This window comes from Python bivittatus, unplaced genomic scaffold, assembly GCF_059951505.1.
Source record: "Python bivittatus isolate LINGU-HERP-01145 unplaced genomic scaffold, Pbiv_v1 ctg000610_np1212, whole genome shotgun sequence".
Classification (NCBI taxonomy): domain Eukaryota; kingdom Metazoa; phylum Chordata; class Lepidosauria; order Squamata; family Pythonidae; genus Python; species Python bivittatus.
The window spans coordinates 28,388,108-28,407,409 of NW_028277088.1; the positions used below are offsets into that span (position 1 = coordinate 28,388,108).

General features: G+C 33.5%; 1 protein-coding gene across 2 annotated transcripts in view; it reads right to left on the reverse strand.

Annotated features, from left to right (window-relative positions):
• The window catches only part of CRPPA (CDP-L-ribitol pyrophosphorylase A), a 55,958-nt gene that overhangs the window by 22,057 nt on the left and 14,599 nt on the right, over positions 1–19,302 (reverse strand). For both annotated transcript variants that reach the window (XM_088150660.1, XM_007438956.4), the window contains exons 3-5: positions 17,682–17,831; positions 7,715–7,819; positions 6,229–6,274 (exon numbers count right to left, since the gene is read on the reverse strand). In XM_088150660.1, the coding sequence (XP_088006786.1) occupies positions 6,229–6,274; positions 7,715–7,819; positions 17,682–17,831 (301 nt within the window). The remainder of the gene's footprint in view (positions 1–6,228; positions 6,275–7,714; positions 7,820–17,681; positions 17,832–19,302) is intronic.

Genomic DNA, 19,302 nt, shown 5'->3' on the forward strand with positions numbered 1-19,302 from the left:
AACAACTAAACAACAACAACAACGAGGTGAAATTGAAGATTTGTTAACACCTGGCAAAACCTACCTGATAATGAAAGATCCAACAAAAGGGGCAGCACCAGGCAACTACAGACCAATTACCTGCTTGCCAACAACTTTCAAATTGCTAAGTAGTGTGGTAGCTGATGCAGTTCAACAGCATCTAGTTGAAAACAAGCTTTTTCCATCTGAGCAGAAAGGAAACTGCCCAAACAGTGGAGGGACAAAAGATTAACTCCTAATTGACAAGACGATTTTGGAAAACTGTAAGAAAAGGCTACCAAACATCAAAAACATCTGCCAGGCTATCCCACCTCCTTTACATGGATGATCTGAAGCTGTATGGAAAAATACCATCTGAAATAGAATCGCTGCTAAAAACAGTCTGAATATACAGCCAAGATACCGCAATAGAGTTTGGACTGGACAAATGTGCCACCTTTACCATCAACAGGAGAAAAATAATGAAAACTGAAGGGATCAAGATGCCCTAAGGAAATAACGTCAAGAGTCTGGATGAAGAAGATCACTACAAATACCTGGGCATCCTTCAGGCTGACAACATCAAGTACACTGATATCAAGGAGAAGGTTAGTAGTGAATAAATCATGGGAGTGAAGAAGATCTTAAAATCCAAACTCAATGGAGGAAATACCATCAAGGCAATTAACACCTGGGCAATTCCAGTCATTAAATATACAGCTGGAATAGTGGACTGGACTCAAGCTGAACTAGAAGCCCTGGATAGGAAGAACAGAAAAATAATGACAATGAATCACACCCTTCATCCATGCAGAAACTTTGACAGACTCTATTTACCAAGGAGCATAGGTGGGCATGGAATGTTACAAGTACACCAGACAGTTGAAGAAGAAAAAAGGGAATTGGAAGAATATCTGAAGGACACTGAAGAAGATGCACTGACATACACCATGAAGACTTACTGAATACCAAAGAGACCAAACTGGTCTATGAGAAAGACCAAATGAAGAATAGAAAAAAACCATGGCAAGGCAGAGTATTACATGGCCAGTACATTAAAAAAAAACCTAGCAGGCAAAGCAGATAACAAGACCTGGCAATGGCTAAGAGCAGGAAAGTTGAAGAAGGAGACAGAGGGGCTAATTCTGGCCGCACAAGACCAAGCTTTAAGAACAAATGCATATAAAGCCAGAATTAAGAAAACAGCAATAGACAGCAAATGCTGCCTCTGCAAAGAAGCTGAAGAAACAGTGGACCACCTAGTTAGCTGCTGCAAGAAGATCACACAGACTGACTACAAACAATGGCATGACAAAGTAGCAACAGTGGTACATTGGAATATCTTCAAGAAATGCCACTTGCCTGCAAGCAAGAACTGGTGGGATCACAAAATAGACAAACTGATAGAAAATGAAGAAGCTAAAGTGCTCTGGGACTTTAGAATTCAAACAGACAAGCATCTGCAACACAACACCCCAGACTTAATAATTGTTGATAATAAAGACAAAAAGTCTGGATTGCAGACATTGCAATACTTAGAGACAACAGAATAGAAGAGAAAGAAGTGGAGAATACAAAGACCAAAAGAAAGCAAAGACAGTACCAATAGTAATAGGCACCTTGTATGCAATTTTAAAACATCTGGAGCACCACTTGAACACCATCGGCATTGACAAGATCACCATCAGTCAGTTGCAAAAGGCAACTTTACTTGGAACAGCTCACATCCTGTGATGATACCTTTAACACCACCAAACATCTGCCTATCCCAGGCCCTTGGGAAGGATTCGATGGATAAAAATGCCAAATCCAGTCTAAACATCTGGCTGTGTGACCAACCATAATAATTATTATTATTTTATTGCACAGTAATGTCAACTGCTGAAGCGGTGACAAGTCCAAGCAGGACACACTAAGTTATGTACTGCCTAAGGGCAATCCCCCTGTGAACATAACAATTAGCACTTGATTAAAAAAAAAGGTAAGCTGAAACTGGAATTCAGAGGGTCATATCATCATAAGAATTTGATTAGAGTTCCAAAAATATTAATTCTTCACCTATTTTTGAATATACATTTTAGGGAATACCTTAAAGGCAGACTGAAATCTTCAAGCTTACATGTTTCAACTAGAGGTTCAAAGATGTAGTTGCCCTGGGGGAAGAAGTCCTTAAAGAGATTCTTTCAGGATGTTTTTATGCTATCCAGGTTCTAACTACTTTTATAAATGAGTCATCCTAACTGCAGGATGAGGTTTCCCTATTTGCAGACTAATAAAAGAAAAAGAAAAAAGGAGAGACATGCGCCACATTGTCTGCACATCCAGCATGTTATTACCTGTTTTATTTCAAGCGCATTAAGACTTATCTTATTAAATCAGTATTCTATTATTTTCCAATCTACAATTTAAAAGACTTACAAAAACTAAAAAAATGCATTTTTGTATGTTAAGAAATCATTTTTAAGGTAGCAACTCAAATTGCTTTACATACTGCAACTGCATTGCTTAATATCTGAATCATTATTATGTATTTCTTGTGAAGTCCTTGATGCTCTCTGAGCTTGGTTGTTTGCTTGCAGACGTTTCATTACCTCACTAGGTAACATCATCTAAACATCATCACATAGAAAAACTATATGTTTTTCTTACCTACATCAGTGTTCAGTTTAATAGAATGGAATGTATCCTTTATCAACAGCTTATTCTGCCTACAGTAAAAAACTTGAATTTTTCCTGAAGCATTTGAAATTTGTTAACTGTATTTGCATAGGTAGGATTATATTTGTAATACAAAGCTTCAAATAGGGCTCACATAATTAAAAACAGGTGATATATTAATTTCTTCTATTTTATTTTAGGCCATGTATCTCCAGTTGACTATCAATTACTTTAACAATCAACAGGATAAATTATCAGATACTATTTGAAACTCCTGTAAAAATATCTATACAAACATTATTTAGTTGTAATATTTATTTACCTATTTATTTAACAAACTTATATGGCATTTACCAGTAGGAACCCTGGGCACAAGAACAAGAATAAAAAACACAATATAATTAAAACAAAAACCCACTGAAACAAACAAAACCTCCCAAAACACTGAGGGACAAAAAAACTTGCATCTATCAATCAATGACATAATGCCAATTATGGATCATTTATAATTTAGGCTATGTGAATTCTAAAGCAAATGTCTACATTTTCACAACTTTTCTTTACTATGTTTCAGTTGAAGTTTCAAGAAAAATTGCAGCTGGATTACTTTCAAAAGCTATCACAACAGCTGATTATTTTCGCTTATGCAGAAACAGTAGACATTGTGTACTATGTCACACTGAAATGCCCCTAATGTGGCTATGGTATGCACTGTGTTACCAATAATACCATGATACATGTGATATCTGTCTGTCTGTCTATCCATCCACCCATTCTCTTTCAATGAGTATCAAGTTTGGATTCAGATTTAAGACTATTAAATCAATAGACTTCATTTGTGACTAAAAATTTCATTAATTTGAATGAACTTAAATATGATGACCCTGATGCACTATGTACTTTTCTGATATATTCAAACCTGGGTAATTTGATCTGAGAAATACATAGCATTGGAATGGACAGACAGCTGGAAAAAAGTAATGGAACTTTGTTTTTATATTTGCAGCGAGAATATTATAAGCTCAAAAATGGAAAGGTTTGGCACTACCCACAATGGAGGAATGGTTGGTAAAGATGATGGAACTTGCAGAGATGGTTGAATTGATTTCCTTGATTAGAGAAAAGACAATATCTACATTTATTGTAGACTGGAAACCCCTTATAGACCTTTTGCATGAAACAGAAAAAAAATGGACTCATGATTTGTAGTTTTCATGACTAGAAAAATAAAAATCTAGATAATAGAAAAAAGAGTGTTTTTCTTTTTTAACCATAGAGTAAGATATAATTTTGTAATTATATTTGTAATTTCTGCAAAGAAAATTGGAATCTTCTATTTTTTTATCTTTTCTTTGCTATTTCTTTTGTCTTCTTTCTTTTCCTTCTCTTTTTTCCTTTATATTTTTATCTTCTTTTTAAAACTTTTAATAAAATTTATATAAAAAATAAATATATAGCGTTTACCTCATGATTACTCTTTAACGGAAACTATTTACATTTCATTTTCAGATTAATCATTAATATAAGTTTTTCAACAGTAAAGATAACACAGTTAATTTGAAACTGTATTATACAGAATGGAAATAACTGGTTGATTCAAGTTTAAAATTATTTAAAATTTTTAAAATTATTTTAAAACATTTAAATTTTTGATATTTAATTATTATTTTAGAGATATTAGCTCAGATGGTATGTGGGTCAGAAATCTGGAGGTCGAATAATTGTTTCATCCAATTTTTTGGAACTTATGCATAACCATTTTTCATAAATAACTCTTAGTTCTTCCTTCTATAATTTCTAGCTGTTCTTGTATGGGAAGAACTTGATCTACTTGCAATGAAATCTCATATTTATCTCATATATTTTTTATAATCTCATATGAAAATCTCATATATTTTTTATTTATTCATCTAATATTGTACTAACAGGTATTACCAGCCTATTAAATAGCTACATTCACAGGGAAATATGCCCACAGACAATACATAGGTTAAATAAAACACTCATATTACAGAGACAGAAATTATAGTAAGACAGAAATATTTTATAAAGTAAGTTTCAGTATGAGGACCCAAAGTGCCACCCTACTGTGTGCACACATATGCATACACACAAATTAAATGGAAAATAAGAAACATAAATGTGTCTGGATATTCTCATTTTCTACTAAAATAACTAGTAGGCCATTTCTCAAGAAATGCTCATTGAAAGAAGAAAAATATCGTCATTGTTCTAGAACAGTTAATTGATGTAAATTAAATTCAGCTTTTTTAGTTTTGGCATTTTTAGCTGATGTAATAACTTGTTAGTCTGAGCTTATGCAATTAATAACGGGTGGGCACAAGAAGTCTGCACAACAAATACAATGTTGCCTTGTAAAGTAATATGTTCATATACCTGAATAAACATACTACAGTGTGGCTTAGGTTTATTGAAACCAGATGCATTTGCTACTTGTAAATTTTTAGATTTAGTAACAATAATTGGTGTTATTATAATTTCTACAGTTACCACTTTGGAATGAATCTTTTATGTGTATAGATATATGCTGGTTCAAAAGACAGGCTAGAATTTTGTTTATAATATAATAAGCATACATTCTACTTGATGCCTCAAACTTACAGAAATGTTGCAATGATTCCAGCAATTTCACTACTGAAAACCAGAGTAGCAACCAAACTTCAAAATTAATTGTTTCACTACTCAGCTTCAAATGCATTCAGACCTGACTGCTTCTGGTACAGCCTTGCCCAAGCTGGTGCACTTTAGATTTGGAGCTGGAAAGGATCGTAAACCAAAACATCTGATGGGCACCAGGTTATTCTAATGCAGAAACAGGAAGATGCGCCCCTTCAGATGCTGTTGAACCACTGATTCCAGCCAGCGTAGCCACTGATACCCTTATGACTTATGTTAGGATTCAACAATATTTGGATGGTCAAAGTTCCCTACTTTTGTTCTACTGTAATGAAAGAGAACCATATTGTATTTAATAAACAATTCTAAGATTACAGTAGCTTACTTCTATAAGAAATTGCAAATAGTAATAGCTTATACCAATCTGCCTCTATTTTTCTCTAATCTTACCCTCTGCTGAAATGGGGGAGCAGACTAATAGTACAGCAATACTGAAAGGAAGACCCTAGAATGATGTCATGTTCAAAAATAAACTCAAAGGGCACCACTGCATATGACAGCAATATATCTGAAGCTATGAGGGTTATAAATAATTATAATACTGTTTCTGCTCTTCCCAAAAGCAACCTTATATATCATGTCACTCATCATCTATTCACACTCATTGGCCATTTCCCATTAATGCCACATATTTAACAAAACTGACATTCTACAACTCTCAATGAATAGTATATTTTCAAAATTACCAAATGTAGTAATTACAGAAATATTTTAATTCTCACTACTGTTCTTTTTATATGCAGGAGATTTTCCCCTTGTTTAGAAAGCAATCTCATATAGAAGGAACTGCGGAATTTATCAGAAAGAACTGGAGACTGTGTCCAAGGCCTAGAAGATAATAAGTAAATTGAGGGAACAAGGAAAAACACATACCTTTGATTAAACAATCAGCTGCAAAAAGATCCCACTTGTAAGTTACCTAAAGGATAAATAAGCCTAATTAGATATTACAGAACAATGAATATAATACTAATCTATAATCCCAATCAGAAGAGTATCCAAAGAGAACTATTTATATATAAGTACCTCCAAGAAATTATTGATTTCTTAACCTTACTTAATTTTTTTTTAAAGATTTAAAATAGATTTTGCAATTTTTAAAATCTATTGAGAATTAATTTTTGAACCTTGCAAAGAAGTATATGTTTCATTTAACGGTATTATTTACTATAATTTACAATTAATAAAGTAATTATCTTTCATTTAGTAAGAGCTATATATCTGAAAATTATAATCTTCTTAATGTGCAATATGATCTACAAGTGTTTGGGTTTCTAATTGTTCAACTACTTTTTCCTCAGTAGAGAGACAAAGAGATGACAATTAAAGTAAATCCAACATAAATTTAGAAAATAGTACAATCATATACTGTAATACTCTCCATGGACTGGTGATTTCAAGAGTTTGTATTAGCAATGATTTTGACATAACATTTAACTGAAATACCTTAACAGAAATGAAAAAGTACGCTTGCCACTCTTGCTTGGTTCTTCCTGCAAGTCAGAATCGCTAACCCTGAGGCACACAACGCATGGTAAAGGGACAAGATCAGCACTTGATGATTTTCCTGCATTTGCCACCAAATGGTGATGCTGCTTCCAAGGCTAAATATTTTGTGGGACTGTCCCAATCACCAACAGAGGAAAAAAGTCTGTAATTTCTTTTCTTATTTGCAGCTATAGCAGCAAAATCCAAGCAATAAGACTAGGAGACCATCTCCTTTTCTCCAATGGAACTCCTAAGGAAAGAGGGCTCATTGCCTCCTTCTTCTCCAAATCAGATGGAGAATTAGAAGAAACATGCAACCCAATCTGGCAGGCCATGAACTTGCATATATAGTCCCATACATGTATTTTATCATCCCTGAAGGTTCCTCTGATAATTGCTACAGAAAATTTGACTGTGCAGTTTCTTGTAATGTGTAACTGTAATATAAGCCCTAAACTTGACTTTGCATAGATCAAAATACAAAGGAACCTTTCCTGCCAACCCAAAACAGGGAGAAACAAATCCAGCCCTATCCACTATGTGATACATTCTTTGTGTTGTTCTCTTGCCCACTGTTGTCCTAGTCCCCCTGCTCCCTCCCATGTTAGATATTACCAAAAGATTTCCCACTCTCCTCTATGCTTTCTCTTTCAAGATGTTTTAATGATACCACTGATGGTCTTCTACTGAAATATTTTATTGACCCCAAAGGTTACTAATTAATAACATTAATTTAATAAATGTAACTAGATGACTAGATGTTTTTATTATATTCAGTAATATTAACACCTAGCCATCAACCCCCTGTAAAAAATTCCATATCATAAGAAAACGTTTTACTATTAATAAGCAGCAATAGCAATGCTCTTACCTTCCATAGGTCAGAAGGCCCTTCAATAAGTTTAGCATTTATTTTGCTATAGTTTAGAGCTAGATGCAAACATTCTGTTCCATAATCCAGATCATAGTCACTACACTTTAGAGAATAAAAAAGAACAAATTATAGAATATTTTTGAAATAAAATATGGCATTTAAAATATGACACATCATCTTCTATGGATATACATAGCTTCAACCAAATAGATTATCTTGAGCTATGCTTGGTTAACTTTTGGAGAAATATATATTTTGCTACAAATATAATATATCCATCTGGGCAAAAAAGTAGAATCTAAAAAATTTTTAGATTCACACAGCAGTTCCCAACCATCTCTCTCTCTCCCTCTCTGCACAGTTAAATGCCCCATATCGTGATGATAGCAGTTAACAATTTTAATGCTGAGATATATCACTTTAGAATTCAGCCTGTTTGGCTGCACAGCTATCACTGTGCTTCAATTAAACACATATTTACTAATACTAATAATAATGTCTCATAGCACCAGGATACAAATGTAACATTATATAACTATTGTCTGTTTACTCTCAGTATATTGATAGTGTTGTATCATGACAGATTGTAAATTGGCAAAGTGATAGTGTCACATATGTAAGTAAGCCACAATAGCAACATCCAAGAACAAACTCAAAATAATTAGTAAAATACCAAAAAGTGTGATAAGGATGGATATGTAGGCATCTAGGTTAAGTAGTTTACTCAGAGGCCCATTAAAATCTTTCTATCTCTCTGTTAAGTTACAACAAGCACTGCGTTTCTCAATAAGAATCTTGGAGGCAATCAAAGCAAGATAATGCTGGAATATGTGATTCTGCCCCTACTAAACCAAGTTTACTGTAGCTGTCAGAGGATCTTGCATTAGGAAGAAGCAGATACTGACATTCAGTCTCTTCACAATGCAGTCTCTCTAAGCTTGGTTGCTTTTATGGCAAAGAAGATATATTGAACTAAACCCATGCATGCCCAAAAGGAAATTGAGGTTTACATATATACACACAAACACATAAATACACACACACAGATACATGCATGGCTGGCTGGGGAATTCTGGGAATTGAAGTCCACCCATCTTAAAGTTGCTGAGGTTGAGGAACCCTGTCTTACATGTTAATTTAAAGCAATGAAGGAATTCAAATGGGTTCGGTTAAATAATCAATAATCACTAACCGATATGAAATAACTTTAAATGGTACTTCTTTCTCTTGCAATATTTGTGTGCTACTTCTATGATAAAATTGAAGAAACTATATAAACCTTAAAAAAACATTTTAGGCATGTTATTTTAAAAGGCTTATAGCTGTGTTTTGCTATAAGATGACAAGCAAGTTATAAAAATGTGATTACCCATTAGTAAAATGATGCATTTTTTCCCTTCCCAGTGTGTTCTATAGTTTTTTTAAAATAGCCCAACCCTTACCCTTATACAACAACAAAGTTCATATTATATTCAGAATCTGCCAGTATACCAAAGAGATAATCAACACAGAACTATCTAAAACTTTCAAGTTCACTCAGACTACCAATCCTGTTTCAGATTTTGATAAATTAAAACATTGAAGTCTTATGCAAATTATTAATCAAAACTGAGTAGAACTTGTTTATACTCTGCTTTCCTGAAATACAATAGGGTGTGCAGATGGTGTACTCAAACTTCTTGCTTATGTTCTTGTGGAATGCTAGCATCAATGCAATTGCCATGAAGCAATGAAATTGAAAGCAGATGAGTTATAAAAACCAAAGTACTTTTTCAGCCTGCTACTTCTCCTTTCAGGCAATGTTTATGGTTACGTCTAAAGTTTATTAAAATATAAAGAACATATTGTTAGAGATGAAAATCTAGAATCATCAGGTCTTGGTCTATTCTATTCTATTGATCATTAGGGGCTTTAGGAGTTGAGATGAGCAGGAAAAGGACTCTTGTTTCTCTGTCTCTCTGCTTTGCTCTTCCTTAATTGTTTTACATTCAAATGCTACATCTCTTAAGGAACCTAAAACAGCAGATACTTCAGAGGCTGCTAGCGCATCTGGGCAATACTGTTTAATACATCCTTCTGTTATATATATTCCCAAGTAAATACTATAGGTAAGTTATACTCAATATGCAATCTCTAAGAATATTTACAACAGTCATTAGAAATCAACTGATTTAAAGTGATGATCCCTTGTTCAGCATAAGCATCCCAATAAAACATCTTTCCCACTATTTTCAAATTTGCGTAATGCCCCAGCATCAATTTCTCATGTGATTCAGAATAAATAACCCCCTTGGAGCTTTCAAGGCTGCAAGTGAAGATTTGTTTAACATACCAGGACCACAAAACAAATATATAGTTGTTAAAATAAAGCCTGATGATATAGATGAAAATCAGATAGGCTAAAGCAAGCATCATCTTAACATAACCTCAGTTTGGCCAAAGATATTCAAAAGAGCTTTAGCCATAATCTCGATGTAATGTTCATTTTAAAAACATTGATCTTGCCCAGTATCTTAATGGGTGTTTTTATCACTAAGTGAAATTGTATCTACACTGTAGTCATGTTTAACTGAACATATTGTGATATATTTCAAGAAAGATATAAACCCAAGTATTGTATAGAATCTGTACAAATTGTAAATCCTAACCTCTTCAGTAATCACTAAATATAATAGACCTCCTAAAGAGCATATTAGACTAATTTCAATTGATGGTATAACCAGAATATAAACTATATTGCTCTATGACTTCAAATAAACTTTGATAATGATATTGCATAATTATAAAGGACAGCCATAAAATCATCAGCCTATAAGAATGATTCATATTCAGTGCTGAGTACCACTATAATATTTTGAGACTATGTAATGGAAGTAGCCAATGGTTCAAATAGCACTTTGAAGATTACTGTATATACTTGTGGGTAAGCCCATCCGTGGATAAGCTGACCCTTGAATTTTTAATCAAAACACCACGAAAAATGCACCACCCATGGATAAACCGACCCTCAAAATGTTTGTAAGTTTTAATTTTCACAATTGGCTTGTTTGCAGATGGTGCATTTTTCACAGTACTTTGGTTAAAAATTTGAGGGTTGGCTTATCCGCAAGTATATATGGATACTTTAAAATAATATTGCTATATATACTCATGGATAAGGCCACCCATTGATAAGCCAAACCCAATTTTTGGGGTGTGTTCTGGAACCTAAAATTCTCAGTTTATCTGCAAGTATATACAATAAATGAAACAAGGGACACCTTTGTTTCAAATCCATTATGAATGGATTTGTCTCTCAGCCTATTAAGTAATGTAGGTTGAGAGACAAATAACTTAACAGGTTGAGAAACAAATCCATTCATAATAATCCACTGGGTAAAGATCCCAATGCACAAATCTAATGTAATGAATAAAAGATGATGGAAACTTATTTCTCCTTAGAACACACTTCATAACTTCAGCCTGGAGCATATCAAAGACCTTTTCAGCATCCAACAAAATTAGAACTGATTCCAATTTATCTCCATGATATTCAAAATCATCATATTAATCACCAGGCAGATTCTGCAAATGCCTCTCTATTTTTTATAAATCCAGATTGAGATAGGTGAATTATAGATGGCATTATTTTCTGTTAAAATATTAACCCCTGCTGCAGTTAATATTTTAGTGTCCAGATTAACAGTGGTACTAGTCTATAGCTTGCACATCTTGTAGGACTTTTTATACTTTAATATTACTGTAATATAAGTCTTATAAAATAATAAATGAAAGATTGAAAGATTTATTATGGAAACCAACAATTCTATAAAAGCTGTATACCATTCAACTGGAAGTCCATCTGGTCCAGGGGTTTTCCCCAGTTTCATAGTTTGCAAAGTCCCTATGATTTCTTGCAATGTCAATGATTGTGCCAATTTATTTTTATCTTCCTGAGAAATCTCTTCCAATTATTTCCCAGGAAACTGGTAATTTAATGTTTGGTTACAGGAACCCCTAGAAGATATAACTGCATAAAAATTATAAAACTGATGATTAATAGATTCTGTCTCATTAAGTAACAGTCCATCATGGGCCAAATCTCCAGATAAAAATTTGGGATGGGGGTAGGAAGGGGTTGTCTCAAACAATAAGCAAATAATTTTCCAGCTTTCTCTTCTGATTCTCAGTATTTCTGATTAATCCATTTAATATACTTCAGAGAGTATGCTCCATCCTCTGGAACAGCATCCCCTCAGAGGAACATATGGCACCCACTTTCCTGGGGTTCTGGAAGGACTTGGCTCTGTTCACTGGCCTGGGGCCTGGGGTTAATGTGTTTGCGGAGCCTATCATGTTTAAAAACATGATTGTTTTTAATCTGGACTGTCACATTTTTTTGTTTTTAATGGTTTAACTGTGTATTTTGAATTTTGTAAGCCACCCAGAATCTATTATGGGTAGCCATAATAAATTTAATAAATAATATTCATTTTTTTCTGAGTGTAGAAGCCCCAATTTAAGCTTTACTGCTATATATACTTAATGTATTTATCTATGTGCTTTCTAGCATATAACAAAAGCAAGGCCATAGTAATTAATCAGAGTAATAGGGATAGTAGCTATTTACTACCAAAAAAAATAAAATATTCTTTACTGTTGCCATGTTCATATTCCACACCAATTTTAAGATTGCTAAAACAGCCACCTCACATGCTTTATTTGAATATCCACTAATATAAGGTTGTCCAACCCAGCTCCTATGCTTCATTAGGGAGGAAAGGGCTTCTTGCAACATAATAATAATAAAATCTGGTTGTAATTTTTCCAGCTTGTTGCACATTTGTCCCTTCTTTTTCTTGTTTAAAATCTAAGTCCATTTCAAATGACTACTATACTTTAAATACCTTGATGACAAAATACTTGTCAAGGTTAGTTTCCCAGAGTTACAGAGATCTTGCACTGTAATAAGTATACTCAACAGCACATGCATATAGACTGATAAACATGGATCTAAGTTTTAAAAAATTCAAAATACAAAACATAAAAATGTGCCCACCCCAAGTTTGCTGATATTAAAAACAAAAGAAAAGAAAATAACTCAATTTTGTATCTCCAGTTTGGCTTAGGTTAATGTCCTTACTCCATTCCCCCATCTGGGAATAAAGACACAGAAAAGTGTCTGGATAAATACCGTATTTTTCCGTCAATAAGACGCCCCCATGTACAAGACGACCCCCACTTTTCCAACCCACAATTAAGAAATCAATATTTTAAAGATAGTGCAAAACATTTTTTTATTTAGTAATTAGATAACATTTACCTGATACACTCGGTGGGAGGAGATCCAAACCGTCTCTTTGCAGCTCTATTTCCATGCTCTTTTGCATAACTGATTACATTCAGTCATGAGTGAAACTGCCGATAGCTTGTCTCTGCAAACAGACTTCCTCTAATTGGTTTGTTCAGCATCAGCTGACGTCAGTTACATAAGGCTCGTGATTGGAGGAAGTCTGTTTGCAGAGACAGTATGGGCAGTTTCACTCGTGATTGGAGGCTCGTGATTGGAGGAAGCCTGTTTGCAGAGTCAAGCTATTTCACTCGTGATTGGAGGCTAGAAATAGGAGGAAGCCTGTTTGCAGAGACAAAGTATGGGCAGTTTTGCAACCACGCGGTTGTCTCCTCGGCTTACTTCCTTGAATAAGATGCCCTTCAATTTTTAGCGTAAGGATTTTAGAAAAAAGTATCGTCTTATAGTCGGAAAAATACGGTACTTATATAAGAAGGAAGGAGGGAGGGAGGGAGGAGAGAAACAAAGTTGTTACTCATCAGATAAGCTCAGACCTTCTAAAAATTCTACAGTGGCAGATAGGTTTGTAAATCTGCTCTCTTTTCCAAGAGATATGTAAGAGATTCTGGATACAAAAAAATAATATTTGACTTTCTTAGTTTTTGTGAGTATAAGTACTAAATCAAAGTCTTTTCATCACTGAAGCACTTATAAAGAAAGATCTGGATAAAACATAATTTTATGTCCATGGTGTTTCAATTTAGTAGCTTGTCTTGAAAGTTGTAAAAGATTATCTCTGACTAGACCTTAGAAATTAACAAATATACAGGTAAATATCTGTGAGGGATTCCCTCTTGCTCTTAATCTGTGAGCATCCATTATCTCACTTTAAAATCAATTGGCAATGAGAAGAGTTCCTGAAGGCACCCTTCTGTGTAATTTAATAAGGGTTTCCGCTGCTCATCATCCAATGAAAGGTTAATTATTTTTTAATTATTTCTGCTGAATTGCCCCTCTACTTTAAGTAGTTCTGTTTGTAATTCTGTAATTACTTTATCATGAGATATCAAAATGAGCTATCATTTTGTCTAAGGTCTTAATTCTAGTTTCATGAGAATAGCAATAATTCTCTTTAACACTTCCAAGGCTTGAGTTTTCATGATTTTAAGATCTCCATGGATCCCAGATATGCCAGTTTCCAAACCTGTAAATTTAATATCAATCTATTTATAAATGGGCTGGAATTTCACTAATAATTCAAAGTTTCTTATTTGTTCTAGCTGGGTTAGCAGTACATTAGGAATTAACAAAGTTCTACCCAGTCCATTAGAGAAGGAGCCATCACTCCTTCCTCTCTATCTGGCATGTCAATAGATTGCATAAGCTCATCCATTTTTTGTCTTCATTTCTGGAGCAGAACTCTTGACTTGAGGTGACTGAGGAAGAGCTGTTTTCTTTATTTTATGAGGCATATTGTTAAAATAATGTTACATCTAAGTTACTAGACAAATTAAAAGAGTTCAGGTACAAATCATTCATCAGCTATCTATATGAGCAATTACATCCATAGAGTTGGAAAAGGATAGAAACGCTATAACTTAAGCAGCCATGAAAATCAGGTCTGTAGAAGCCAGGGTTCCAGTCTCCCTCTCAGCCAAAAAAGGACTGAGGGGCAGAAAAACAGGTCAGAAACTGGATGGAAAGGGACATTCCACAGGAAACAAGCAGAATTAATTAGAGGTGCAAGTTTGCCAATGTCATTTCCAGTTGCATTCCCATTCACTTCATTGACTCTACATAGCATGTATATAGCATACAGACGTGGGATAAGAGGGAAAATGCCACTTCCAGAGAGAACCACCTCTCTTAATCCTCAGGCTGACTTAGTTGCAGATGGATAATGAGACACAGGCAGTGACAGGTGGACATGTCCTTGGAAAATAGAAGACTGTCCTTGCAGCAGGAGAAGGAGACTGTGAGGGTCTGCCCTGAGATCTGCCTATATTCAAACACTAATTCACAAGCCAAATATCTAGCCAAGCAAAAGAAGTATTACAACTTCTTCTTCAAAAGAATACAGATAATTCAGAGCTTCTGGGTGAGGAATGGTGACCTAAGATGTCTCTGAATGAGTTTGCTAACTCACTTTCTAATCACTCTCAGAAATTACCTATTAAACTATTGTAAGGATATTAGGGATCTTCAAAACAACAAGTCTGAAAAGCCACTAGATGAGTTTACCTTCATTCTTAACTAAAAGAAGAACTGAACTTAAAGAATTAGAAATAAATGGCAAAAAGCTAAATAAGAATCTGATTTAAGAAAGTTATAAACAAATTAAGGGACCAGACAAACTTGGAATAATGGAGTATTTGGACCTTTGCAATAAGAGTTTGGAAATAATTATATAAATAAACAACACATTTGTGGGAATCAATTTATTTAGTCTATTTAAGTCAAAACAAAAACTTGAGAATTTATTATTTCAGAAATTGAACACTAGAGGGGACTAAAGATTCCATGCAGAAAGGGAAAAGAGAAAAAAAAGGTGAAAAGCCTCTCTATTGTCTTTGGTCAGCATTGGAACTTGTCAAGTGACAGAAAATGCTATGACATCTGAAATACTTAAAGAGATTTTTGCAGAATGGAGTCAAAAATAGCAGCTTCAATCTCAGCAATGATGCATGCTTCTATGAATAGATTTTGTCCAAAAGATATCAAAAAAGAAATTATTAATGTAAGAGAGAAGATTTGGGAAGATTTACAAGATAAAGAGATGAAACAAATTTTGCCTGATGAAGAAATATTAGAACATAAAAAATTTGAAGAAGTACTGGAAAATAAAAAATTAGAGACTATAAGACAAAGAAAACAACTGAAGTGAAAATACAAATGACAAGCCAAGAAATTGACCTGATAGGGACTTTTTAATGGACTTATAAAAGAAGTTGGTTAAAGTCTTGAAAAAATCTTCAAGATGAGAAAAAGAAAAATGGAAGCGAGATCAAATCCTACAACAGCATCTGAATGAACTAAAGATTAAGATTGTTACAAACAAAAGACAGGAATGCAAAGTTGGTTTGTTTGATCAAGGTTAAAATAAAATGTTTGAGAGCCAGTTTGGTGTAGTGGTTAAGATGCTGGCCTAGAAAGCAGAAGATTGTGAGTTCTAGTCCTGCCTTAGACATGAAAACCTGCTGGGTGACTTTGGGCTAGTCACTCTGTCTCAGCCCAACCCACCTCACAGGGTTGTTGTTGTGGGTAAAAGAGGAGGAAGGAGTATTAGATATGTTCACCGCCTTGAGTTATTTATAAAAATAATAAAGGTGGGATAAAAAACATCTAAAAAATAAAAAAATGTGTTCGTATAAATCTGGGATCCCTTTACAGACTTTGTGCTGACACTAGGACTAGAATGTTAATTATTTTATTTGCGTATGGATAAGTGATAGATTATGGGAGGAAGAGATACTTTCATATTACAGGGAGTGATGAATTATTAAGTTTATTCATCACTTATTTGTGATGAAGATTGGAAGCTATTTCTTTAAATATTTTTTCTCTTTTTCTCTTTTTCTTTCTTTTCTTTTTTTCTGTACACCTTTTATTTTTTTTCTTTACTTTCCCTTCTTTCTGAGTTTAGTTTGTATTCTCTTTTACTATTGTTATTAAAACTTTCAGTAAAAATTATTTTGAAAAAAAGAATACAGATAAATCTAAAGTTTATTTTATTTTTAGTTATTTAAACGATTTATAGAGCTGTCCATCTCACAGCAGTGACTAGATTCATGTAGCAATGACTAAATTCTGCAATGAAATGATAGATACAAGTTTCAAGTTGAAAAGCTACCAAACTATTATTCATAACTTGAGACAAGAACATCATCACTAAACTTGACTTTTAAAAGGCATCTGTCTTTTGCATAAAGACATTCACAGATCAAATACAAAAATAAAGTGCCAATATAATTGCAAAAGAAATGGCAGTATTCACAGCCCTCATTCTGAAATGAGCTTTCTCCAAAATAACTACAAAACAATACTGGTTCCTTCTGAGTCATTTATGCTTCTTTAAGAAACCACAACTGCTAAACAAATTCTCCTCTTTGTGGGGAGGCTTTGTTTGTTTGGGGATATTCTATATTTAGTAAGATCCAATTTTTGGTACTCTTTTTCATTTTATTTTTTAATATATATTACCTATAATATATATATAAAGTTTACCACTTATGCATGTTTAGATTATCTGAACAAGGTCTGCTTTATAGCAGAGGCTAGAAAAAGATATTTATAACTATTCCAGATTTGGCAGGCAACATCTTTTCAGTCCTTTGGGATAATAAAAACATAAAATTCTGTTTGTTAAAAATAAATGGATGTAAAATATTCATGAAAAATAATTTGTATTTTTAATTGGCTTTTTAATTCAGTTTTTACAATATATAAATCTATACTTTTTTCTTTCTTTTTTAACCAAAAGGAAGAAAGATTGAGGTATAAAATTCACCATCCATTATTGATTTTCTTTGTCCAGAAGTACAATAGTACAATAACAGAACATCATAGAACATTGCTATTCGGTGACAATAAGGCTGCCAAAATCATTATGTAGATTTTTTCTTTTTTCTTTTTCAAATACTAAGTATTATCAGTTGTCCTTTATATTATTCTGGGGAGAAAAAGCAAAATACTTACCTGAAGATATGCTTGATGGATTTTATCAAATAAGAAAGCCTGAGGCATTTCACTTGCTCTGTACTTGGCACGATCTAGGGAATGGTCTAAACATCCATCCGTAGTGGAAGCAATAACTGTGGAGACAAGAGGACGGATTGCTCCTGCTGCCTAGGGTACAAAAAATGTCTTTAAACAAAGATTTAAGAGTTTATCTTAGTTTATCTCAGCTTTAAAACAAGTCCAAACAAATTAAAGACTTTTATCTCCACATAGATTATCAGCCTAATATAGACACAGATGAATTCCCTGTGAATAAACTGCACATCCTAATATAATTACACAAAATATTTATATATCAGACTCATCTATGATCAACTATTTGTACTAGATAACAAAATGAATGAAAAATTACTTCTTCCACCCATCTAGAATTCAGCTGCATGTGTACAAGCATAAGCAAAATGCAGTATCAGTATGTGTTTTGTAAGTACCTTAAAACCATGTACCAATGTTCACTTTTTAATGTTATCAATTCTCTATTTCACCAAGATAAACATTAACATTCCTAAAAAACATATCCATTTGAATCTTGTTTTCAATCACAGCACATAGGTAGAAAGAGGGAAAAATCACCCAGATCTGATCACTGACTTTGTTGGGAAGGTTTTAGTTTACAGAATTGACCAACATTTCTTCAGACTCCTCATTTACCCTATTCTGCCCAGTATTTGCCCCTCTTACTGGAAGAAGTCTGCCAATGGGAATCACAATGTTACTGTCACAAAAACTTGCCCCAATTTATTTTCAAGCCCTTCAAAAACAGAGTAACTTAGAAGAGATTCTCTCTTTGCCCAGTAGGCATATAATTTAATTGAGAGACAGCATAGCTATATAAATCAATATGATTAATTCCTTTTCATCCTAATTAAAAAAACCTTTTCACATATTACTGCACAGTGAATATTAATTTACACAATTGAAACAACTTTTATTTGACAGCATTCATAACCACATGTGTTATAAATTCTATATTCAAGCAGTATTAACTGTGCACTTATTTTTGCAACAAGTAGGAACATGTACTTCTCTTCAGACATCCACACTCTCGCCAATTATGTCTCTAGTAATCAACATGCTTTAACCATAACTGTAATTACCACTTCTGTTAGCAGAACTTTCTTAAAGAAATACCTATTTTACATTTTCAGAAATGCCACCTTCAAAGATAAAACAACCACAATTATGTGACTTAAATATTTCAGTTATTTTTTCAGAAAGTAAACATTTTGCATTATGAACATTAAACTGATATTGAATTACACTACTTCTTTGGCATTAAATTGATTTTGGAATTATTTTAATTAGCAACAAAATTGAAAATTAATTTGTAACAACCAAAGAACTGACATTTATATGTTATATTATTTATCAGTAAATCCATAGTTTATGCTTTGATATTGGACCCAGATTCATTTTGGACACTATCAAAAACTTCACAGCATTCTAATATTCACAACTAAAGACAGCTACTTGCTTTCAAGTTCTGGTACTACTGTGGGTATATATTTTCACTGAGCATAGTCTATGAAGCAATGAAGAGAACAGATACCATGAACAGTTATGTGAGCATCATACTGCT